Source organism: Nesoenas mayeri, assembly GCF_963082525.1.
Source record: "Nesoenas mayeri genome assembly, chromosome: 11".
Classification (NCBI taxonomy): domain Eukaryota; kingdom Metazoa; phylum Chordata; class Aves; order Columbiformes; family Columbidae; genus Nesoenas; species Nesoenas mayeri.
Window position 1 is genome coordinate 13,340,120 of NC_137563.1, and position 25,418 is coordinate 13,365,537.

The 25,418-nt window shown below is 51.4% G+C and overlaps 1 protein-coding gene across 1 annotated transcript in view; it reads left to right on the top strand.

Annotated features, from left to right (window-relative positions):
• Positions 1 to 19,896, top strand: part of PPIP5K1 (diphosphoinositol pentakisphosphate kinase 1) — a gene marked incomplete at both ends in the record, with an annotated part of 39,624 nt that extends 19,728 nt beyond the window's left edge. Inside the window, 6 exons of the mRNA XM_080351229.1 lie at positions 4,445 to 4,567; positions 8,304 to 8,366; positions 10,785 to 10,964; positions 17,287 to 17,424; positions 17,855 to 17,968; positions 19,208 to 19,896. Of these exons, the coding sequence (XP_080207355.1) occupies positions 4,445 to 4,567; positions 8,304 to 8,366; positions 10,785 to 10,964; positions 17,287 to 17,424; positions 17,855 to 17,968; positions 19,208 to 19,896 (1,307 nt within the window). The remainder of the gene's footprint in view (positions 1 to 4,444; positions 4,568 to 8,303; positions 8,367 to 10,784; positions 10,965 to 17,286; positions 17,425 to 17,854; positions 17,969 to 19,207) is intronic.
• Positions 19,897 to 25,418: the final 5,522 nt, after the last annotated feature.

Consider the following 25,418-nt stretch of genomic DNA (forward strand, 5'->3'; position numbering starts at 1 on the left):
GAGCACCAGTCCCTGTCATCCTAACCTAAACAATTTGACAGCTGAAATTCTTCCTGAAATATTTTTGCTAAAGCAAGATCTATTAGAAACTGAAAAGGTGTCTTTGCTGTCATGAGGTTCAAAGATGGCTGTGAAACCTAGATCTTACAGATTACTAATAAGCACCAAGGTGGAAATGTTCAAGATATGCCCACTGTATTTTTGTTTAGAACAATTTTTGCATTATGGCTTGGCCATAGACTTGCAGCAGTTCTCACTCATCAGTTCTTTGCTCTGTTATGTGGACATCCCGCAGCCAAGAGACTTCTGAAAGGCCTGATCATTTATCTGTCACTTTTGAATGAGCTGCTTCTTTGGAAGCTAATCCTTACCAAGGAAAGGGAATTTTCTTCAGAGTGGTTAGGAAGTATCCCTGCAGTCTGCCAGCTATGCTCCCAGCCAGCTGGAAGAATCTATTAATAATAAGAAATGGCTGATGCATATTATTTTCATAAAGGCACAATAGCCTTGGCCATTGTGGATTTTGACTGTGCTGTTTCATGTGGTGCATGTACTTATTTCTGCTGTTCACAGGCCACCTGCAGGACTAAGCTATGAGAGACCGCCTTGCTTAGGCCTGCAGAAACCTGCGCTTATTCTGTGAACCCATGTGAATCGCTCTGAGAATTCCTGAGATGGCACAGTCAGGGAAGTGCAGCTGCTCAGAGAATTACTGAGCACATCGAGTGCTACGTGCAAGCTATCTTTACTGTTTGGATGCCTGAGTACCAGAAGGCATGTGCTCTGGAAAGCAGATATTACAGCCTATTTACTCTGGCCTTTTCTGGGTTTCTGAGGAATGTCTGTTCTGGCAATAGAGAAGACTACTACTCTGCTGGACTCTTGTGCTTTTACTTGACAACAGAATTTGAAATGTGATCCCAGCAGGTTTAATTTGAGGTTCTTGCCTGACTTGCCTTGCTGGGAAGCGTTTGGTGGTCACTTTCCCAGCAGTGAAGCTCTGCAGAGACAAAGCCTTGGGCAGGGATTGGCAGAGCCAGTCTGTGCAGCAAACCTGCAGCTGGATACCAGCCCAGCTGTTGTTCTCTCTGCAATCCTGCAGCTGCAGGCACAGCAGGGCTAAGTGAAGCAGCCTGTGCTGCAGCACGAGCCTGTCAGGGTGTCTGTGTTTCTGTGAGTTTCTCTTAACCTGAGGACTGTTAAGAAGAATGATGCCTCTTTACCTGTAGCTCTCCAAGGAATCTTCCTGATTCCTTTCCTGCTTGTTTTATAGAAGCCTAATTTCTTCCCACTTTAGGATCTGAAATGGGCTCTCTGGGAGGAATAATATAGAACTCACAGAAGCTTGAACTTTGGCCTTAATACTCGTCTCAGTAGCTGTGCTATGGGGGGTTCATTCAGACACTACCGGCTGTTTCTGAGCTTTCCTGAGATCAAACCTGTCCCTGCTGCCCTGGTCCCTGGGTGGGTGTCCCTGTCCCTGCTGCCCTGGTCTCTGGGTGGCTGTCCCCATCTTGGGGACAATGTCTGTGCAGGCCTGACCTGTGTGCAGGAGCAGGAAGCAGTACAGAGCTCCCGTCACAACTCTGCTGCCAGACCTGCTGGAATTGTGTCTTTACTGTGATTTAAAAAGTGCCTGTGTGTGTTTGGAGCAGGGGCAGCTTGCTCTGTCAGTGCAAACTGGTGCTTTGCAGTATGCCATGATTTTCTGGGCAGGAGCACATGCGTTATTGTGAACTGTCTGCAATACTGTGCATGCTTCTAGCTTGAGAAGCTAGGGAAGTTTCAGTGCCTTTCTTTACTTGCATGAACACTTCAAAATGGGGTAAAATCACTCCTTGCCGTTTGAGCAACAGAGATGCTGTATTGCAGATGGGCATGAAGCTTTATGCAGAGACCCATGTTTCTGCAGGGAAATAAAGGATGTCTATGTTTTGAACATCTGAAACACTGAATGTACATCTGAAAATTAAATACACAAGAAAAATCTAGCACATACAGTAATTTCTAGCAAATGTTGCTACGTCTTAAATCCAAATGACTAGTGTACCATTATGTTCTTTACGATGTGTGTGTGTGTTAACTTCGGCTCCAATGGTCTCCTAGAGTTCATTGTAGACAATTGCTGTTGTCCATTGGGTTGTCTTTTAAATTCTCTTCTGGTTAAGGGTGCTGACAAAATGCCTCTGACTGCTGTAGGTGGCAGAAACACAGGAGCATCCTTCGCTTCATAATCAGTGGCATGAGGTTGCCATGCCAAGTCATACAAATCTTCTGTTCCATTTTTATCTACCAGTAAATGAGTGTGCTGGGGTTTTGTTGTTGCTGTCTGTCTGTTTGTTTGTTTTTAAGCCATGGAAGGATGATTATGAGCCTCATCCTGGCTGCTGCTTGACAAAATTTTGTTTGCATTCTGGCAGATTGCAGTTCATGCTGAGTTAGTGCTGAGCTTCAATTTAGGCATTAGGAGGAAATTTTCTAAGGCTTGCGTATCAGTCGCCTTTTAGGCACCAGCTCTCTGTCTGTCTGTCTGTCCAAGGACACATGTGTGCTGGCCTGTCCTGCGGGAAGTGACCAGCAGAGTCACAGTGATGTGAGAACTCTTACGCTCTTCCCAGGAGCAGATATTTCAGTGTAGACTGAGCTTATATGTGATGAACTCAACAGTCAGGATCTGTGTGTTTTCTCCAAAGCAGCTCTGGCTAAAAGGGTGCTTTGCAGAGAAAAAACAGGGTCCTGAGGAACAGGGAGTGCACGTGAGGCAGCTGTGTCTGAGCACCACAGAAGCCTGTGCTGGGCTGGATTAGCAGGACAGACACCAGGCCAAGGGATTCGTTTCTTCTCCTCTGTTCACCCCTTTGAGACGCATCTGAAGAACTGCTGGCTTGCTGGGCTCCCTGATGCAGACACAGCAGGCATGAGGCCATCAAGGCCGCAGAGGAGGCTGGGGCTGGAGTCACAACCTGCTGGGAGAGCTTGTTCGGATCAGCAGCCGTGGGGCGTGGAGCCCTGAATGCTGTCTGGCCACCCAAATGGGAGGTTACAGAGAAGACAGGCAGGCTGCCCTCCAAGGCAATAGGGTGAGAACCAACAGACACAAGTTGCAGCAAGGGAAATTCCAGTATGCTCAGAGGAACACGTTTTTCAGCGTGAATGTGCCAGATATTGCAATGGAGACCCAGAGCGGTGGTGGAATCTCCTTTCTTGGAGGTATTCAAAATTTGTTTGGACAAACTCTAGCAAACTGATCCCACTTGGCCCTGCTGGGGCATGGGGAAAGAAGCCTCCAGAGGTTCCTTCTAACCTAAATCATGCTGCGATGCTGTATTTTAGAATGAAGACCTTCCTGCAATCTCAGTAGCACCTTTTTCACAGTAGTAACAGTTGCACTGTTCCAGTTCAGTACTAACAGGCAGCATGTCAGGTTTTTTGCCTTGGCAGACAAGGCGCAACAAGATCAACCTGGTTGTTTCTAGGAGCCTTTTATATGTGGGAGTAATGCTGTTTTTAGCAGTTGGTATTCTCAGTATGGAATGCAGCACCAAGACATTTTAGCAGAGAATTTATAGCTAATCGGTGGCTTTGTCTCACCCATAATAGGTTTTAGCTCTGTCACAATTGCTTTCTCCAGTCAAAAGAATCCTATGTCAAATGCCCGATATTCCCTAAATATCATGTGAAGTCCAATCGCTCCACAGAACTCCGTGCCTTGGAGAAGCAAACAGGAGCGGCTGCCAAGGCCCGCGGTGCTGGGCTGCCCTCCCGTGCACAAGACTGCCTTGCACGCCGTGTTCTTCACCACAGGGTGTCCAAGTTCCACGCTGTGTGTGCATCTGGTGCTTTGCACAGATAGTTCATGGAGCAATCGGACCTACTCTGGAGTAGCAGGACATGACTGAGTGGATGGGAAATGTCACCCGGGCAGCAGCTCGTGACAGAAGGCTCTCTGGTCTCATTGCTTTCCTTACCACTTGGCAGTGATTAATCCACATTTGCTGACCAACAGATCAGGCAGTCTTGTCTTCTTCTCAGTGCCCTCAAAAAAAGGAGATTTCCAAAGAGAAAGGGCAGAAGAGCAGAGAAATGAAGCCCTGGGACATGAACATCAGTGACTTGGCATCCTGGCTTTTCTGACATGAGTATGTAGATGAGTATGTAGGAGGGTGTCAAGGTGTTTCTTCTGGGTCAGGGCAAGAAAGGCAAATGGAAATAAACCCCTGGATGAAGTTAGGAACTTTCCTGGTGCTGAGTTTTGGGCTGCCTGTTGTGCATTTGGCACCACTGAATTTAGAATTTACCACCTTCCTATGCTCCCCAGCATCATTTGTTTTTTCCTGAGTTTGCCTGCGAAGTGGCCATTCATTCCTCATTCTTTGACTAACCCTACTTTTCTGTAGTTGCATGCGGTGGAGATATAATACTAACACCTTCCATGCCTTTCCAGGGTCACAGTGCACCGGGCTGTTTAGCACCACTGTGCTGGGAGGCTCCTCCAGTGCCCCCAACCTCCAGGACTACGCACGCAGCCATGGCAAAAAGTTTGCCAGCAGCCTGACATACAAAGACGGTATGTGTGTTCCCGTGCAGCAGGTGGTTAATTTGTGGACTTTGGTGTCTCATGATGCTACTGAGGCAAAGGCTTAGACTACTGAGAAGAATGACTGTTGAACGTGTATATTCTCTGCCTCTACAGTAATGCATTTTATCATATACCAAAAAATTGTGATCCTTGCTAGGCCAAGACAGGAGCTGACACTGTGCAAGGAGTTTTATGCTGATGTCTGGAGTGTGATCTGGTGTGACATTTTAATACTGCTTCCCGTTGTGGAGAAGGATTTGTTGGTCTAGATATTAAGTAGGTTTGTCCTGTTATGGAAATCCAGCACTTCACATCATCTTGCTTACCTTGGTGATCTTGCTGATGCTAAATGGAGCTTTTGTGGAGGCAGTGATCCCATCCTAAAGGCAGAATGACACGCTAGGGGGTGGATAACATGGATACTAGAGTAAGGCTGGGCACACAGAGTTCTGAGTCCATGGTAGCTTTCAGAAAGCAAGTGTGATATGACTGAAATGCTTGAGGTAAGTGGGATACTTGGGTGAAATACTGCAAAAGGACCTGAAAGTCTAGTTATTGTGCAGTTCTGCATAAACTGCCCTAAAGTTCGGCAAGTCGATCTGGTAGAACGTATTTGGGCCATTAGCGCAAACGTTGCCCGTGCACGTGGGGAAGGGCGTTGCCGGCCGGGGTCGGTCTGCATTGGGTGCAAGTGTGTTATGCGTCGAGCAGCAGAGTGTGCTGCTGCTGCCGAGGGAGCGGGAGCGCTGCAGACCTGGGGAGCGTGGAGCAGCTGGAGGGGCAGCGCATGAGTGCAGGTGTCTGCTGTGACCCTGCTAAGAAAGGCGCTCAGGCTCTGTAAGTGCTGATTTACGTACCGTTGCTGGAACGCGGAGCCGAGCAGCATTGAACAAACCTCTCCATGGATGGGATCTGTGCAGTGCGCTGTGCCCTGGGAAACCCACCTGGAAACCCACAGCTCAGCTTCCCAGCACCTGAATGGATGCAAGTTGTCTGTCCTCTCTTCTTCCTTTTCATGTTAATGCTAACAAGTGCTGTCTTAGTCAATACTTTACGGAATCTGAGAGCCTTTCTTATCAGGATCATAACCAACAATAGCACTGGTGGGTTACAAGGTGAGGAGATGATTAAGGCAGTAATTTGGGGCCTTTGGGGAAGACAGGAGGTTTGAATGTTTGTCCAGTTTTGAGGCAAACAGCCTAACAAATCAGGGTGGAAATACAGTATCCAGTTCTCAGACCTATTGGAACCTCATGAATGCCGTTGTGTTGAGACCATTGTGTACACTGGCTTTCCATGCTGCTTTTCACAGGGCAAGAGAAAACTGTTGCTTGTCCCCTCTTCAGGGAGCTCCCTGGCATGCAGCAGGCTGTGAGCGACAGGGACAGCGAGGCCCCGCGGGGGGATTTCAGACCTTGTACCAGTCCGATCTGCTCAGGGCAACAGCTGCTGGTTACTCATAGGTCCCAGAATAAGCTCCTGTTGTTCGACACAAGACGGTGTGAATACCAGGGGAGCTGCTGAAGAGGCCAGCAAGGGCCCTGGCTGCTTCTGGTCCGCAGCTCTGCAAGCAGCACGAACCCCAGGCAGCAGTGACTCTCAGGGAAAAGCACCACGGGCCACTCGCTCTGTGTCAGCCGGGAGCAGAGCAGATGCTGCCTGGTCCTGGTCCCGGTGCTGTGCTGCTTTCCCTGGCTCTGCAGCAGCAGCTGAGGATGGGCTGCTCATGCCCCGGTGCAGGGCAGAGTCATGTTGCGTCAGCACAAACCAGTGACGAGGGCTCTGCGTGCTGAGGTGCTGTTGTCCCCTCTAGTACTTAAAAGGCAGATTTATTTCACTAGTGTGTGACTAACACAGCGCAGAATTATTCCTCTTTATATTACACTACTCTTTTTGTGTTTCTTTGTGTGCTGTGGCACCCTGTGCTCCCAGCGCCTTGCTGCAGTAAGAGCAATTGTGAGGAAGAGGTGAGGGCTTGGGAGAACAAGTAGGAGGCAGAAGGGCATTTAGCTTCTGGGGAAGGTAGTTTGGAATGTGCAATAAGCCCCTGATCTGCATGTTCCTGCTTAAATGAGCACAAATGAAGTGCTGAACAATGCCATTTAAACAAAACATCATGGCAGACTCTGGGAGGACATTCGTGTCAAAGGCTTTTGTGCAGTCATCAGGCTAATGATGCTTAGAAACCTTCAGACCCTGGAGCACCTCTTTGCATGAACTCTCTGATATTTTTTCATGGCTGTGATGCTTCAAGGTGTGATGCATGGCTTATAGCACTTCATTAAAGACTTGCTCGAGTGAAGTTAAAATGGCCCTTATTTCTGAGGTTTTTTTGCTTGGGGCTGGGAGAGGACTGAGGAACAGTCAGTGGAGAGTCGTGTCCCAGCACAGGCGAGTGAAGGGCCTCTGGTGGCCGTGGTTTGCAGGTGGCTGGTGTGAAGCCAGGGGCGCAGTGAGCTGTGGTCAGCACCATTAAACTGACATGCTGTAAATGGGGGACGTGGGCTGCGGCGGAGACGTCACCAGCTGGCTGCAGCTCCAGGACTCGGACACTTGTAAGGGGTTACACGCGTAGGGGAGATTGTCATGCTCTATTTGTTTAGTTTAAAGAAGAAAAAAAATAGGGCTGTTAAGCTGGCAAAGGAAATGGCAGCAAGTTTGGGAGCTGGTTTAAATAAGTTATTTAGCCAAGTCAGTGGATGCAGCTAAAGAAGCGCAATGGGGTGTGGAGCATAGATGGACACATTTCTCCTGACCTCAGTGCAAAAGGATGGGTGTACAAACCCTGTTGACCAGGCAGAGCAGACACATGAAATAGGAAAGAAACATAAAAGCATTTCTGATATTTCCTGAGAGTTCCTAAATCGCAGCAAAAGGTATGATTGGCTGCGGTCTCACAGCAGATCCTGCAGGTGTTCTGATCTAGGCCATTCTTTCACGTGACAGCTGAGGAATTTCCAGAGTGGGAATAAACTGAAATTTTCAGCCTTTTTTTTTTTCTTTTGGTGTATATGGAGACTAATCCATGTCTTTGACAGCTCATCTCTTTGCACCCTGTTAGATGCACAGAATCTGTCCTTGCACTGTCTCTCTGATGTGTGATTTCTAAGGGGGGGTGTGGCCTGGGACTTGGCCAGGAGAGGCCTGAGGAACATTTTGCAGGTGTATCCCCAAACCTCTTCTGCACTGAAACACTTTGAGCAAGTGAACTGTGGAGGCGTATCTGCATGGGTCTTCCTGGTTGTTCCCTAGTTAGGTAGCTGATTTATCTTTAAAGGCATAAATGTCTCTCCTTAGCTTGCATTAGGAGGATGTTCCGAGCTGTGCTTCCCTGTGCCAGGGCTGTGTTCCCCAGCACAGAGCTGTGGCTGTCCCGGGCGGCGGTGGGTCTGGGCGCTGTCTGTGCTGCTGCTGGGCCCCGTGCGGCTGCGAGCATGGCCGGCTGCATCCTGTGTGGGCCGAGCTGGGGCTGCGCTCAGGGCGGCCGGGGCTGGTGGGAGGTGTGAGGTGCCCTCTGTGACCATGAACGTGGCCCAGGTCCCCGCAGCGCCGGGGCAGCGGGAGCTGAGAGGTCCGGTCAAACCGGGGTGTGATGGCCGTGCCGTGGGAGCCTGTGTTGCGGGGTGAAGAAGGTGAACATGGAAGAGCAGCTGCAAGTGTATGAAGGTCGGGGGATCCTCAGAAGCAGGCTGTTAACTGAGATGATCTGTTTTTATTTCCTCAGAGCTCTTGTCTATGCCAGCCGTAAAACGATTTTCTGTGTCGTTTGCAAAGCATCCGACTAATGGTACGTTTGCTTCCTTGATTTGACGTTCCCTCACACTTCTAACCCATGCTCACGTTCAGTTCTCTCTGCACGTATTCTCCTCTCAGCCTCCTTGTGGTTTTTTTGTGTCTGTGTATCTGGTGTCCAAACATGCTTCACCTTCCCCCATTGTCTTGTTGTGACTAACTTGTTCATTCACCCTCTGTTACTGCTCAGTGGCTCCTCTGCTTTTCCCCCAAGGCGTGTGTGTCCCAGGTGGAAAAGCAAGAGCAGTGGCTCTGTGAATGGACTCCCAAAGCAGCCTTTAATTCTCTTCTGATGCTGAGGCCTTCTTCATGGTCCTTTGTGGGGGGTGGGGTTGGGGGAGAATACCATTGGATTTGAGGGGCGCAGATATCCACTCCATGTTCTGTAAGAGCATCAGCAGCTTAGTCCTCAGTTTCTACGATGTAGATTTGCAGAACCAAGGGAAGGGTCACCTGGCAGAGCACAGTCTGTGGTGGCACTCACCGCGTTCCTCTGTGCATGATGTTCCTCAGCACAGGTATCTTAGCAGGACGGGTAACCTCATGGCTTCTGATCTGCAGACTTGAGGGTGGTCCCTCGCTTTCTTCCGGTGTGGTGGTGGCAGGAGCATGCTCACCGTTCCTGCAGACAGGATGGTGTCTCTGCAGAGCTTTCATCTGCTGCTGGTGGCTGTGCTGGCTGGACCTCCCACCTCCCAGAGGCAGGAGGGGACAGGCGCCACGCCAGCCAGGGCAGTATCACCTGTTTCACCCCTCTTGTGGCACAGCTGTGAAGAGGCTTGGTGAGGAAGGGCATCTGACAGTGCTTCTGTTGACTTGCTGTCTCTGCTTCATGTTGCTGCTATCCTAACACCCAAACTGTGAGTCTTCTGAGCTTAAAGAGCATTTGCTCTGTGGTAGCAGATGCCTTGAACTAGTGTTTTTATCCAAGTCTTGCACAGAAACTTTTGAAAAGGTTTGTGTTCCAGTACCACTCCTACCTCGTGGCTCCTGATGTTGAGACAGGTTAGAACCAAAGCAGATCACTGAAAAAAAATCAGGTTAAGTATTTCTGTCTTATGTGATCAAGGCTGCTTCTGTAATCTTGTTGCTTAGTAAATATGAAGAAATTCTACTCTGCATGATCTGGAAGATGAGAGAAGTTCAGAAGACTGTTATGAAGACCAAAGTTTTGGGAAAGATGCAAGCATAAAGGACAGCTAAATGTGGCTTTATTGTTTCAGATATCTGGAGGGAACTTATTTCCTGTGTTTGCTCAGTTTTGTTTTTCCCAGAGTGGCCAACTGCTTGATTTGTTTGTGTGTCTGGATACCATCTGAGCTCACGTGGTGTATGTCAGCAGGATGTGTCCTTCTATCTTGCCAGCAAAACTTGTACCAAGCACCAGTCTTTCCTAAACCACACTGTAAAGCAGCTGCCCCCACCTCAAATACAGTGAAATGAAACTGGGCATTGGGTTTTTCCCAAGAACCCAATGAATATTTATAACGGCAAAGCGCTCCTTAATCAAGAAAACAAAGGCAGAGGTCCAGTAGGTGTGAGCTTGAAGTCAGACATATTTGGTCTAGGCTTGGCACTGGTTTTAGCAGGAAGGTTGTTTAGCTACACGGACCGCTCATCTGAGGATGCAAATGCTATTCAGAGCTCTGAATCTGAATTTTGTTCCTGAAGAGCTGCCTCTGTGGTGAAATGCGATGGGTGAACCAGAGCAGCGGCCAACCACAGCGTCAGGGCAGACACTTTATGCCCTGGTCTCACGAGTGTGGGGAGCCTGGCGTGAGTCCAGAGGCTGTGTACGTGGAGAAGATGTGGCTGCATGCTCGTGTCTTGTCTGCCATGCAAGGATATCGCAGAAGATTGCACAGAATGGGGAGGCGTGCACCTCCATGCCCCTCTGCCCTGCCACGCTCTCAGGCAAGCCCCTCTATCCCAGTGTCCCTTTCACAGCCTCTGGTCACTTGATGCTGGCTCGTTTCTCTCTTCCGTGTGCCGAGGCACTGGCCGCGCTGGGGTGCAGGACTCGAGCGCTGTTTGCAGTCTGGATTTCTTGTCTTGTCTGGGGGAGGGTGAGTGTGAGCCTGACCTTCTTATCTAGGCAAACCTGAACTGTATTGGACTTGGAACACAGCCTAAAATGTCTTCTCTTGTCAGAGTTTCACCCAGGTGAAAGCTCGGGGCTGCCCCTGTGCCCAGCTGCGTTTCAGAGGCTGCGCCAGGGCAGCTGCTTGGCTGTGCTGGGCTCTGTAGAGCAGGGGAATTCCCGACCTCGCTGAGGGAGCCATTGGGCTTCCTGCTGTGGTCGGGTCTTCCCCACCCCGTGGCCCTGGTACTGGAAGCTCCATCCCCACATCTGCTCCGTTTCTCTCCCCAGCTGCATCCGCCCCTCTCACTCTCTATGGCCCCTTTTCTCCAGATGCGTTTGAGCACCACCACGTTGCCCAGTTGCTGCGGCGCTTTTCCTCTGACTGTGCCACCAGCCGGAACATCGCCCTGGATGCTGCTCTAGCCCATCACCTCCAGCAGTGCTCCTACCACCTGCGTCTCTTCAGGAGCTGGCTGATCTCAGGGCAGGATGACTTGGAGTGTCTTTACGGTACTGCACGCCGCAGCTGCCTTGGTCCCCTGCTCCTATAGCTGAGCAGGGGCCACTGTCTGCTTGAGAATGCAAAGTATGCTTTGCTTCTAAAAAGGAAAGCGTTTCCCTCACCGCATCCCTTGAATCTGCGGGCTGCTGCAGCAAGCTATGTGGGCTGTTGCATCTGGCAGTTTTGCAGCCTCAGGCAGTGCCTTTCCACGTGGAGCTGGTGCTCTCCGTGTGGCTGTAACCACGCTCTTCCATCTTGGGCAGTTTTTCGTTGCCTCCTTCCTCTAGCCAGGGCGAGCTCTTGAGCTTCCCTCAGGGTGGATGCCGAGCCCCTGCTGCGATGCCCTGCTGAATGACACCCCTGCAAGTGTCTCAGTGGGTGCTGCAAGGTGTCCCCTTATCAACAGAGAACCAAAGTGAACAGTGAGAGTGTGGGAAGAAAGGAAATTCAGGAGGTGCCACAGCTGGTCAGACGCAGGGTGAACATGCTGTAGAAATATTGGGGAAGTGAGTGCTCGTGGGACTGTGTTGTTTCTAGAGAGAGTGGGTAGGGCAGGGCAGAGCCGAGCTGCTGTGTGGCTGCATTGCATGGCGTCTGTTCTGCCTCTGGCACCTCCGCAGGTGTCCTGTCTGCTGGGGAGGGGTAGGTGATCTCAGCATTGAATCTAGATGTAACCACTCAAAGCTTGCTACAGTTTCTCTGGTACTTGTCAGCCTCTGGCACAGATGATCTGATGAACTGAGGTCTTGGTGCTTCTAAAATAAGTGGGTATTGCTCTGTGAGGAGGCCGCTAGCCTGGCTGGCTGTTCATGGGTGCCTGGCACCACAGGACCTGCTCGGTGCATGCGGCTTGCTGAGCTGTGTGCTGTGATGCATGGACCTTCTTTCTCATCCAGACCCATGGCTGGAAGGGGCAGAGACAGTTTAGCTTTTCATGTAGTGAAGCAACAGGATCAAGCATTTTCAGAGCCCAGAAAAGAGGATTTTTCTTACACAGTCTGTTTTTTCTTGATATGGCCCTTTCTGTCAAGTAGGCAATTTGGAGGTGGCAGTTACTTCTCATATATAATTAGGACAATCCTTGGTCTCCTAGCAACAAATACGAAAGCAGAGCGAAATTGCTTGGAGGGAGAGGTGCTGGAATGCAGCAGACTGCTCCAGAGCCAAGGCTGAGCTTCCCCTGCTGCAGATCTCACACCTCCCCTGAGCTCTGGTAGGGAGAGGAGATGAACTTCGGTGCTTTGGGCAGCGATACACCAAATATTGCAGCGTGGTGCTGGGCTGTACAGCCTGCCCTGATGCAGCCGGGCATTTGGGTTACGTACCTCAGCACCGCAGCCTTCCTGGCTGGAAATCTGATCTCTGCAAGCAGTGAGTTCTTTCTTGCTGTTTTCTCAGCCTATCGTCAAGCCCACAATTAATTAGCATGTTTGGAATTCCTGCTGGGTTTCTTCTTGTAGCAGATGTTTCTGCAGTCTCTGTAGCTGACAGCCCTGCTTCCCCCCTTGTGAAAACTACATACCCCTACCCTCTCCTTCTTGGCTTTCACCCACACTTCTGTCCATACAAAACACAAATTAAAAGATAGAATCGGGGAGTTAAAAGTAAACATCTGTAGTTGGAAAGATCAGTGGTGGAGCCCTGAAGCAATCTGTCTGGGAACGTGCATTTATCTGTGTGTTCGTACCTGCAAGAAAGGAGAATGTGAAGTTCTTGTGGGTAAACAAATTGCAGTGGTGCTGAAGCTGTGAAGAAACAGCAAATGACCTGATGACGATGAGTGGGCAGTAAAACAGCAGGTGATGCTCAGTGTAAATAAATTTAAATGACAAGGGGAAACAGCCCCACATTCATAAAACGGTGGACTCCGATGTGACCCTCACCACTTGGGACAATGAGGAAAGGTAGAAATTTGCAGTCTGGGAGGATGTTTGTGATGGTGGTGGGAGAGGGGGGGTGAGGACCCGCAGTTCTGTGTCTGTTCCAGCACAGGAACCGGGAGGTTTGAGCACAGCAGCTTCAAACAAGACGTCGTCGTTCTGTGCAGAGGGAAACTCCTCGCCACAGTACGTGGGGCTGTCAGGAGCTCAACTGAGCTCAAGAGGAGGCTGTGGAATATGGGGAGACCTGTCAGGCTCAGGGCAGTTCTGAGCCGCAGGTCACGGGCTGGGGAGTCACCGCGTGCTGTATCGTGTCCCTTCATCCATGGGTGGGGGGGGGAGCTGAGGGGACAGACCTGCGGGCTCACGGCATGGGCTTAAACTTGAAAAGGGTGGTGAGCAAAAATCCGAGTTCGCATATGTGTTGTGTGCATATGTAAACACATCCAAAGGTAGAGGTCACAGCTAGAGAGCTGAGTTGTAACTCTGCAACTTCTGCTCATCAAATTGTGTGGAGTCACGTTTAGAACACTCAAGCAAAAATATAATACACAAAAAGGCTTGCTTTGGGCCAGAGAGACTTCTCACCTGAATCTTCTTGGCCTCTGTCTTTGGCTGGCAGCAGCTTGGCTGCTTTCTACTTGCCAGCCTGCTGCAGCAGCAAGTCCATTCTCTCTTTTAATGAGCCAGCTCTGCTAATAGAGACACTTGCTGTAGTTGGGGCCTCAGCTCAGTCTCCGTAAAGCTGAGGAATGTGCCATTGGCACCACTTGAAGGCTACTCCTTGTCGTGCCACCAGCCAGGAGCTCTGCTGGCTCCCGGCATGTCTGACTGACCAGCTCTGAGCAATAATCACACCAGCACCTATGTCGTTCCAGGGGCTGTATGTGTTCTGTATAAACTCACTTTTCCCAACTAGGATTACACAGTCAGCTTTCTTGTCTCTCTGGGACATACATAGAGTTTAGGAAACTTTGTGTTACCTTGATGCAAATTAGATGTTTCCTCTTAATGAAATTGTATTGATTGTCTCTTGAGGGTTTAGACTGGGACATCTCCTGCAGTAATCAAGAAGATGTAGATGAATTCAAGGTCTTGTTTTCTCCCTTGTTCTTCCCTTTTCCCAGGAGAAAACTCTACTTATTTTGGTTCTACTGCTAACACCTTTGGCTAAATTTTCTTTCAGACCTTAGAGTAACTGAAGGAGAAATAGCTAAAAGTATGCAGGTACCCGTTACATCTGCAGTGAAGGAGCGCTGGGGTAGCACTGTGTGCAGGGCTCACTCAGATATGTCATGTATTTGCTTGGCATTCAAGCCACGTGATCATAAAGTGAGTGTTGGGTGTTTCAGAATTCATCATTGTGTAGTCTGGGTAAATTTGGCACTTCTGTCTTTCTTTGAGGTCATCTGCAGAGAGGCAGCTGTTCCCAAGAACTGTGTCTGTGTGCTGCTCCTCTCAGCAGCCTGGGATTCTCTGGTTCAGATGAAGGTGTGAGGCAGGTGCAGGTCTGCATTTGCTTTATGTGGTATACTGTGCTAGATGATGTCTGCAAAAAAGTCCTTATACCCAAATCACCTTCTCAGTGCTCTCAGGAAGTGTTCTGAAACAGTCTTGCTCCAAGGGTGGAGTCACTCCCTCCGTGAATGCCTGGAAGTCTTCTTCATAAGCTGTGGTTCCACCAAGCAGACTGTGCAGCAAAGTGTGCACCTGCCAGGAACGTGGAGCTCGGAGAGAAGGGCTCGGACTGGGTCGTAATTAACTCAGATGTATGGGTGGCCCTTCAGCTTTGGCACCAGCGTGCCCAGCCAGGTCAGACAGGACTTTAATCCTCAGCCGGGCGGTACCGCCGGTGCCGTCCCCTGCAGAACAGCTCTTCAGGCAGCTCCGTTCTCTCTGCTCCACGCCAGGGTGCTGCTGCATTATTGATTTAGAGTGGAGATGCCCCCGTAGCTGCTCCCTCACATCACTGCAGTCTCCTTGCACATCCAAAATAATGCACATTCAGCACATTCCTCTGCCTTGTTTATCTTAAGTTTTTTTCCCATAACTAAATCTTGTTTTCTTTATTCTAACAGATGGTTTCTTCCTGTTTTACTGAACAAAAGTTTTGGAGGCATAACTACGCTGGACTCCTTGCCTGGAGGAGATGGTAGTTGACACGGGGGTCCATTTTTAGCTCCTGTGCCCTGCAGCGCCCCCCACATGCCCATCCGTGCAGAGGAGGCAGGTTGTCCTCTGCACCCCTGGTGCAGCCACTGTTGTCAAACCTGAATGAAAGGACAAATGAAACTTGTTCCTCCCTGGGCTGCTGTTTGACTTTGATACAAAAATTAATGGAATTCCGTCTAATTTCTTGTGCCATTGTCCGCATCACAGACTCCTGTGCTGCAGCCCCAGGAGGAGTTTGGGGAAGCATCAGTAGCTGAGCAGTCGACACTGGGTGCCTGTGAGGCTGGAAACATGCCTGTGGTTTGCACTCATGCTTGATTTTTGTGGTTCTTTCCCTACGATGTCAGGTCTCTGCTCAGTGCGTGCGGTGCAGCAGCGTTACAGAAGCAGCTGCTGCCATACACTTGGGGATGACAGGCTGGGGCAGCAGCCTCTGCTTTGGCTCTGCCGCGCTGGCACAGTCGGTGTGGGCGCGAAGCTGGGGCGCTGGCCTCCCCGCAGCAGCCACGCCGGTCAGGGGGCGGTGCAGGGCAGTGGGCTGCCGTGCACAAGGGAGAGGGATTCCCTGGAAACAGTTGTGCTTCACCTTGAGGAGGGAAACTTTTGCCTTTTTCTGTACTTGCTTGAGACCAGTTAAGTGACACGGTGCTGGGCAGAGCTGTGCAGGCAGGCTTTTGGCACTTGGGGATATAGGGGTGTCATTTCATGTCAGTAGCATTGTCAGTGTTCTGTGTTTCCTTTAATGCTGGGCCTTTCATTTCTTCTTTTTATTAGAGGAGTGCCCAAGTCCTAAGATCCCCATCAATGCTTCCAGAGCATCTTGTAACTGCGTTGCTTTGCCTATGTTACATTCAAACTTCTTCCCTTTTTCTTTGGAGACCCCAATAGCTGAGCCAACCTTGGCCACTCTTTAAACCAGATTCTGTTATGGAATTACATGAGCCTCACACTGTGCTGCTCCACAACCATCTCCATGTGACTGTTCATTAAGTCTTGCCCTCACCCTTTTCCTTTAGCTCTGAATCCCAGAATGCCTATGAGAAAGTAATGAACAGATACTTTTCCTTATTCAGCACTTCCAGTCTGAGGACTTCTCAGCAAGGGACAGCAGAGTATTGTTCCAGTGTCTTACATTCCTTTGTCCTAGCCTAGGATTTGTTATCCTTCACGTCTTGAATCCATGTCTGCAGGCTGCTTGTGGCACAGGTAACCTCTCCAGAGGTTTTTCTGTCAGTAGCTGTTCTGGCAGTGTCTCTGCAGCACTGTGCACTGGTGGTGTTCTGGTCTGCAGCCTCCTCATACTGCATGTTCACTCCAAATACCCTCTGCTGGTTCATGCTCCTTGCAGAGCTGCGTTAGGTGAGCAGGTCAAAGCAGAGACAGTCCCGGAGGTGACTGGAACCATGACTACGCTTAGCAGCTAATCCAGGTGCTGTCAGGCACCAGTTCCTTCCCAGAGTCTTTCTAAGCCCCTTGGAGGGAGCTAGGGAGTCACAGAATGGGAAGCCTGAGCTTAAGCAGTTGAGAGGCCTTTGAACTCAAGAGGTGCAGAGCAGGAGGCCTCATTCCCATGTGCCCAGAGACTCATTTGTTTCTTCCTTGCTCCTCTGACAGTTTCAGGCTGGCTTGGTGCCGCCAAGTGTTGCCAAGCTTGGATGAAGAGGAAGATACTTTGCCATAATACTCTGCTGGCTTGAGTAGCAAAGAATTTATTGTGAATGGTTGTGATGCAGCTTAGCTCTGAGCAAGTGTCTGCTAAATGTTGAGATACCTATTTCTACTAATTCTGGGTTTGCTGACAGTGAAGTCTTGTCAAGAGGACAAATAATTCAGAATATTCCCCAGCCCATCAGGCTGAGGGGCGGCATGGGCTGTGTCCAGGCTGGGCTGGCGCTCCTGGGGCGATTCTTTCGTGGAAATTCTGTTGACTTCACTCAAATTCTGTTTTGCTTCTCTGAAGTGTGGGGCACTGTGCTGAGGTCTCCATCATAACCATATATTTTAGCAAACGGTCCCAGGCTTTGCAGCAAACATGGCTGCTGCTCGGTATGATTCCTCCTCCTCCCCTCCTCTGCGTGTGCCTGGGTGCTTGCTTTCAGGTCTGTTATTGCATGTGGTTGCCTAGTGGTAATTTTCTTGGCCTAGAAGAGGTGACCTTAGGCCTGAGTGTGCCTGTCATTTGATTCCCAGACTGCCTAGCTCCTTCAGCCAGGAGTGGTCTTGCATGGATTTAGGCTGCTGTTTGCTCTATTCATTTTCTGATTGGGTTTCTTTCCAGGTTTTGAAGGATGTTCCATGGTTCCTACCATCTATCCCCTGGAGACTCTGCACAACTCCCTCTCTTTGCGCCAGGTCAACGAGTTCCTGACAGCCGTGTGCAGGAGCTGCAGTGAGTCACATGCCCAGTCCAGCGCAGGTACTGGTGAGGTGGGCTCGTCCCTGGTCAGCCAGGGCAGCGGGGAGGCCAGGAGACCTTTTGGGCTGAGGGCATAGATCAGCCTGGCAGGACTGGCAGTACGTGCAGTCTCTGAAACCTATTCCAGGGTGTTGTAGCCCAGGAATGAGCTGTGGGATCCAGCTCTGAGCCATTCTAGGTCACTTACTTGAGAGACAAGTAATTGGTCCGATCTGCCTGTAGCTGATGCGTTCAGTGACGTGGATACAAACTCCAGCCTGGGAAGCTGTAGCCTCAGATTCCCAGGCGCTGACGGACAGGCCTGGCTCTGAATTTGCACTGTTCTTGCACTCTTCCCGGAGCGCCTGCTCACAGCTGCTGGGTTATGAGCAATTCCTTCGTGTCTGTCTGAACATTACTGATCTGTGCTTGTTTTTTATTTTTCTTGAAGCTTTGTTTGATTCAATGATTGGCAGCCAGATACCAGGAGACCCCTTTATGTCCCAGCGAATCCTGTCATCATCCTCTTTGCCTTTGCGCCAGCGTTCGGATAAGCCCCCTTGGTGTGAGTGTGCTCCCTTCTTGATGGGGTGGATGTGATGGTGAGGGAGGGAATGGTGCCAAATGATGGAAGCCAAGTTTTGGTGCTCAGGGTTTCTATGCTCTGTCCATGAAGGAACAGAAACAGAACAGGGAAATAGGTAGAAGGGAAAGCAGCCATATGCCCTGTGAAAAAGCTTCCAAAGCAAGATGCAAAATGGGTCTCTGAAGTACTGTATATCCTGGGGACATACACTGTTGGGTGGACGCTGTTTCTCCAGACATCCTCTGCTTTGTGCATGAGGACACGAAAGGCCTGAGTGCACTCTGTTTTCATCTCAGGTTTTGTGATTCTCAATGACACATGGCCAGCTCCGTGCTGGCATGTGGAAATGCCTTCCTTTCCTAACCAGCCATGCACATGCCTCACCCAGCACTCCATATAGGACAGGTGATGATTTAGTTCTTCGCTTACATACTTCTGTGCAGCTCCTGGGCCTCATTTGTCTCAGTCATTGCAGAGCTGGTGACTGTGGGTCCCCTTTGCAGAGCTGCCTCATGCCCCAAGGGGAGAGGATTAGCAAACAATTGCACAACACTTGCCTTAACGCCAGCCAAGGTGCTGTGGAAAGAGCAAGAGCAGTGCTGCTGTTCTGGCTGCGCACCCCGTGCCAGGAGCAGCGTGTGTCAGTGCAGGCAGCGTGGTCAGGGAGCTGGGCTGACTGACAACCACTGTTTCATCTTCCCCCTTTATTGGATTAGATATGATCTAGATCTGTTCTCTAGTTTTGCTCATTGTACAATACAAGACAAGAATAAGCGTTAGTGGAGATGCAATATTTCTTCTTGCAGTGGTGACTCTAGCTCAGCATTCAGGGATTGTGTGTCAGGAACCGCAAGGAGCAAAGTTGAAGCTGAGAACATTCCATAACAATGAAGGAATGAAAGAAGCTGCTTTTCAGCTCAAAGTGCAACATCACATTTTACAATTTGCTCTACAATGACAATAGAATCCCCTCTCGCCTATATGCCAGCTTAGCACTGTATGAGAAGATATAAGTGTAGTGTTTGTCTTGGGTGTTCATCAGCTGAGCTGCGGAAACACAACCAAGAGCAGCTTCAAGCCCCTGCCAGATCGCATGACTTGTAGACGACCCTCACCTGTTGGTTGTAGAACTGTGGGACTGAGACAGCTTGGATCTGCCCAGGCTTTGGGCTGGGGTAACACTAGCTAAACGTTTAAGACTTTTCTTCCTCTTTGCAGACAGCAGTGGACCCTCCAGCACCGTCTCCAGTGCAGGGCCATCCTCCCCAACCTCTGTGGACAACTGCGCTCGCTTCAACTTTGCTGAGAAACTTTCCATCAGTCCCCCCAAAAGTGAGGAGCAGCTGAGCAGCCAGTGCCCCGAGCACGGGGACCAGCAGCCTGCAGGCAGAGGGCTCGACGTGGAGCTGCGGCTGTCAAGGTTGTCGGTGGCAGAGCCGAGTGCCCCTGAGACCCTGGCCTGGAGCAGCGGCCCAGAGCCAGGCAGCGTCCTGGAGCTATGTGAGAAGGAGCTGACGGAGCAGGACTCCAACCTGGAGAAGAGTGTGTTGGAGCTGGATGAAGAAGAATCAGATGGGGAAATGCTAGAGCCAAGTGACACCAGGAGCCCAAAGTGCGGTGCAGGGTCTGATCCAGGGCTGGCTGGGGAGAGAGTGAAGCCAGGTGAGGATCACAGAGAGGGAGTAACTGGCCTGGATCTGTCAGGGCTGCCTGAGGAGATCTCGGCGCCCTGTGGAGAGGAGCTGCTGGAAGAGGAGTTGGACGCAGAGCACACGGGCAGGGAGCTGCCGGGGGACAGTGCTGCGTCAGACCTGCTTCTGTCTGCTCACCCGGGCCAGGGGCAGCCGCTGCCTCCGGAGGAACGCGTGGAGCAGCAGCAGCTGCGTGGGGGGGATCAGCAGAACTAGCAGCTCACTGCCGCCTGCTGCGAGCGCTCCTGGCCCGGTGGCAGCCGGCTCCCCGCACACACCTCGTGCAGCTGGCTGTCCGCACGCGAGCCACGACCAAGGCCAAAGGACTCTGGGGTGTGACGAGGTCTGCTCTGCTCTTTGCCATTCGGCAAGAGGCAGTGCCCCATCTGCCTTGTTGAACGAAGAACACCTGCAGTCCCGATACTGGCACAGCGGCTCCATGGGGCAGGGCCATGGCGCTACGCTGGTCTCCCCAGGGCTGTGTGCTTGCTGGGACAGCAGAGGGAGAGGACAGGTACAACCTGGGCTTTGGGGGGTAAGTCAAAGGAGACAGATGCTCCCTTGAGATTTTTTGGCCCATAGTCTTCAGAGAAAGGCATTCTGGGCCCAAAGTAATCAGATCCACCACAACCACCAACCTCTTCTCTGCTCCTTCCTTCTTCCTCTCTTAGTTCCCACCACTGGCCACCAAAAACAGGTCCAGAGAGTCCATGGCAGGAAGACCAGGAGAAGCAGAAAGCATTTGAATGAGTGTGGGAAGGAAAATAATGAAGGGATCAGATCTGAGACTGCTACTTGCAAGGCAACATCTCTTTGGCGTGGATTTGAATGTTCTCCTGCTGGGCTGGGGCAGGCAGGGGCCCAGAGGTCCAGCCTGGGAGAGGTGGGCAGGGAGGACGCACACGGGTTTTTTCTAGTCCCCAAGGGTCAGACAGGGTACAGCTCTGAAGTCTTGGTGACAGAAATTAAAAGAAACAGCTATTTGAACAAATCAGGATTATTAGAAACCAATAAGGAGAAATCTTTATTATATATAAAAGGAAAAGTATTTAATACATATTTATGTAAACGACTTGTGAGCACAAGCCTGAGGGCAAGATTGGCAGGGGTGTCGGTGCTGCATCCTGCGTGCAGGCCGGGCTCTGCCTCCCGCGCCTCGGTACCTAGGGACAAGTCTGCGTGTTTGTCCGTAGCTAGTATCTGTGTTTTTGTGAAGCTGTGCCCAAAGATCTCCGCACTGTGTTGTGATGATGTGTGTTCACAGTAAATCTATGCTGTGGGTCCAGCGTCTCTGTGTCTGATGCTGATTTGTGCAGCAGCGTGCAGGTGCCCAGGACAGCAGGTCCTGCCTGTTCTCCATCCTGGAAGAGGAGCTGTGGCGGAACTCCCGACCGAAGCGAGTGCACAGGCTGGGGCTTTGCTCGAGGTCAGACACGTCTTTTTTCCTCCACAGAGGAGCTGGTCATACTGGGGAAGACATCCTGGTTTCCCAGGCCCCGGGGTGGTTTGTGGTAGAACGAAGACACTGGGGCAGCGTGTTTGGCTCCTTTCACTTGCTCCACATGTCACTTCCTGGTGCCGCGTCCTCTTCCTTGTGCCTGGTAATCCCCAGCTGCCAGTTTGGGTGTTTGAGAAAGGCTGTGTTCACCCGCACTGGGAATGTGGCGGTGGCAGAGCTGCCTCCAGTGCGGCACCGTGTGGGGGAGCCTGGCCCTGTGCTGTGGCTATGCCGGTCCCCATGGATGTGTGCCGGGCTCTGGCACGGGGCCAGCCCTGCCCTGGAGGCCTGGACAAACAAGCACCGCGGCCAGTGCCCCTGCGCTGCCCTGAGAGCTGGCTGTGGGAGCACAGCAGCCAGAGCAGCACCAGGCCCCACTCATACCCCTCGGGCAATGCCTACAGCCCTGATCCCCTGTCCTGCCCGTGTCCCCAATCCCCCATCCTGCCTGTGCCCTCTGGGGTCTGAGGCTCCTGCCACCTCCAGCACCACCGCAGGGTCGCAAGAGGCTGGATGCACAAGCTGAGTCTCCTGCGGGATTCGTGTGTTTCTGTCGGGACAGCATCCAGCTCTGCACCGCGCAACTGAGACCGCAGGACAGGCGGTTGCTGCGATGGCCCCAGTGTCACCCGCTGTCACTGCTGGCCGGGACACAGCTCCTTCTGCAGTGGAACAGGGCACGGAGCAGAGTCCTGTGGGGTGAGGGCCTGGCTGCGGCTGCCGGGGGAGCCCTTTCCCTTTCCCACAGAGAAAGCGGCTTCTGGCCGCAGTGTCCTGTGCTTCCTGGCTGGGGACAAGAGCCACCGTGGCACTGCCCGGGGGCGGCTGCTGCAGGACGTGCCACATCAGATGGGCACGAAAGTGGCCTTTCTGGTGGGGATGGCTGAGTGCTGCAGTAGTTCAGTTCCTGGGGAGCTGCTGCCTCTCACAAGAACAACCTTTGTTTCTAACGTTCCCCGATCTTCAGCCCATTTCTTCACCTGAAATGAACAGGGAATGGCACTTGGGAAGCAGCTTGCAGCTCTGTCGCTGCAGCTCAGTGAGAGATCGGGCCCAAGAGAGAGGCCAGAGGGCTGTTGTTGTGATGAAACTTTTATATCCCCAAACTGAGAATATTTCTACAACTTCTAATTAGTGTCTGAGTTTGACTTCTGAATGTATCTTTTGGTTGCTGGAGTCGTCTAGCCAGAAATTATCTGACTGCATTGGTACTTTTCAAACTGGTAATTCTGAGAGGTTTTTTTCTCTGCATAGTTTGTAGGATCAGAGGGGTTCCTGCATCACGGGGACAGCGGAATCAAACACACCCAAGCTCAAGCGCAGGTGTCGTCCCACAGGAGCCCGGCACAGTTGGTCTGTCCACAGTGGTGCAAGAACTGGTTCTGGTCTGTGCTTTCATCCGCGGGCAGGCCACCAAGGGAATGTGCTCTTTATTTTAAAATTGCTGCTTAATAACTGCCTCTGGTGAGAAGTTTGTGGTCTTTCATGATGCTGTGGCACTTCTAAATCCACACCTGTAGAGGGTGTTGTAAAATCTGAGCACTGACCATCTGCTCTTATGCAGTGTCTTTACTGTGTTTTTCATGGCTTAGCAGCAGCGATTAATGACAAAGCCCTTTCCAAACAGAAGGGTGGTGTAAGGAGTTACTGTGAGTCACAAAGGTGGGAAAAAAAGGAGGGTTGCACAATTTTTTGATACAATGGCAGGAGCCAATATTTTTGGCTTGATCCTGCCAGAGCCAGTTCTGGCTGCTCAGATGTGTGCTGATGCATAAGCTGCACTTTCAAAGGCTTTTGGGCTGCTTCAGTGGTGATATACACACGTGGCTGCTGCATGGTCCTGCGTCTCTGGTTGGTGTAGCAACAAACTTTACTTACAGTAGCTGGGATAGTTTGGCTTAGGCTTGTCAAATCCCTGGCAGATGCAGCAAAGCAAAACTCTTTTCCTGAGTTGTTGTCACTGTGTGCAATGGGAAAGCGCTACAGAGAACTGGGTCCGGGCTGTGTGGCAGAACAGACAGAAAGTACAGCTGTCAATACCAAGTAGCCGTAGTGTGGCCATGTTGCGTGTGGGCTGTGGAAGTATCAGCAAGTACCAAAGTCCTTGGAGCCGGAGCAGCTGTCAGGCCATCCAGTGTTCACGGGCTTTGGGCTGCTGGCGTGGCGGGTCCCGGCAGCCCTGGTGACTGAAACAAGAGCAACCTCAGTGTAGCTGCTCCTGTCCTGGACACTCCTCTGGCTCAGCAGTTTGCAGATACTGAAGGAGCGGATTGCGGGATGTTGTTGCCTTATTGGGACCTGTCTTTTACTTATCTGTTCTTCTGGTTTCTCAGAGCCGTGCCACTTCCCCACAAATTACTTACCCTTATGTCCCCAAGTCCTATGCATATATACGAAATAAAGTGACTTCCTCTTCGGACATCGGAGTGGAGCTCTGCAGGGTATGAGGGCCCGATGCCACGGTAGGGACACGCAGTGCATGCTGGCCGCCAGTGCCCTGGGCCGGTCCCTCAGAGGTCACTGCCGGGGCGGCTCCAGGCCAAGCATGGCAGCATCTCCGTCCCGTGGGACCAGAGACGTGTCCGGTTCAGGGGGCGGCAGCAGCTCTGGCCAGGGCTGCCATCCTGAGGAGGCCCCGGTGGCAACTGTGAGTCCGGACTGGGAGAAGCTGCAGCGTGGGCAGGACGAGCCATGCCAGCTCCGCGTCCAGACACTGGGGCCGCGTCCCCACCTGGACCCTTGGCCAGCAGTGCCGGGGACCAAAAGTTCCTCCAGAAGGGAGGCAGCTGGAACCATAAATCAGCTGGCAGGGACCAAGGGGGGTGTCCAGGTGGGCTCTGTGCCCCGTCCCTTCCCCGGGGCCGCAGGTTTCAGCACCTGCGGTGACATGTGGCTGGGCGGCAGAGCCATCGCGGGAGGCAGGTGCCAGAGCTAGAGGGGGTTCGGTGGGTAGCAGTGCTGCCTGCAGCACAGACCCGCTCCAAGAACAACTGGAAACAGCTGGAAGTGTAATTGTTCGCAATTAATGTGGCTTTATTAATGTGTTGGGCTCCTCTCTTGACAGCAGTTAGTTACAGAGTGTTTCACATGGAAATGGGCAAAAGGACAGAACTCAAGGAACTAAATTCAAATAGAAACATGATGCTGAAGAAAAGAATCAGGGCTCTGTTCTTAAAACATTTAGCAGAGAAGAAGCTAGGAGCACAAGTTGCCATTTCAATACAGGTAAGACGTTCACTTCTTTAATTATAGGTTTAAAATAGTATTTTGTACCTATTACATACAGGAAGATTATGCGTTGTTGCCCACATGCAGAAACAAGCAAAAGCAGAGTTTAACTGTTACTCTCTATAGTGCTGTATTACCTCTGGCTCTGGATGGGTCTGCTGGCTCCTGCAGGCTAAGCAGGGTCAGACTCTTTACAAATTGGCGTTTTTACAAGTAGTTTTTTAAGATGGAGGGTCAGTGGAGAGGAGAAGGGGGATGAGGGGAAGACAAAGAGGGAGGGAGAGAAGCTGAAGGCAGAACAGACTGCCACAAAAGACTGAAAAAAAAGTGTGGAGCCCGGAGGACAGGGAAGCAGAGTGGTGTAGGACGAACTGTCCAAGCAGCGGGCGGAGGGCAGGTGTGGGGGGAACGCGCCAGCAACCGCGCTCCCGCCCGGGGGACGCAGGCACCTCGCAAAGCCTCACTATGACTGCTGCTTAGTCAGAATTGCTTCAAGTTTAAAACTGAGAAAACATTCATGTGTGGGTCTATCTAAAGTTAGTGCATTAGCTTTTACACCTAGCCACGCGCAGGGGGCCCAGGCCCGGGCAGCGCGGTCACGTCTGCTCCGCTGGGGCTGGCGTCCGGCACCCGCTGCAGCGCCGGGGCCGCGGGAACAGCTGCTCCTGCTGCCATCGCTGGCGTAGCCAACATCCAGGGATGCTGACCCCACCGGGCTGCAGAGGACATTTATTCTTCTGGCAGACACACCGCGATTCTGTCGTTAAAATGAATGCAGCACAGGGCAGGGATTTGCTAAATCCCTGAGTGAGCCCACATGCTCTGAACAAGGGCTGGCTCCTCCTGGGGGAGGGCTGCGAGCCTCAGGCTTTTGTCCTGCAGCTGCTGGGTTTAGACACAGCCCCACAAGCTGCAAACACAGACCCTTTTTGCTGCCAGCAAGTTCTCTGTGGTCTTTTTATGTTATTGTTTAAATTGCAGCATGTAAGTATTTGTACTGAGAAACCTCTGA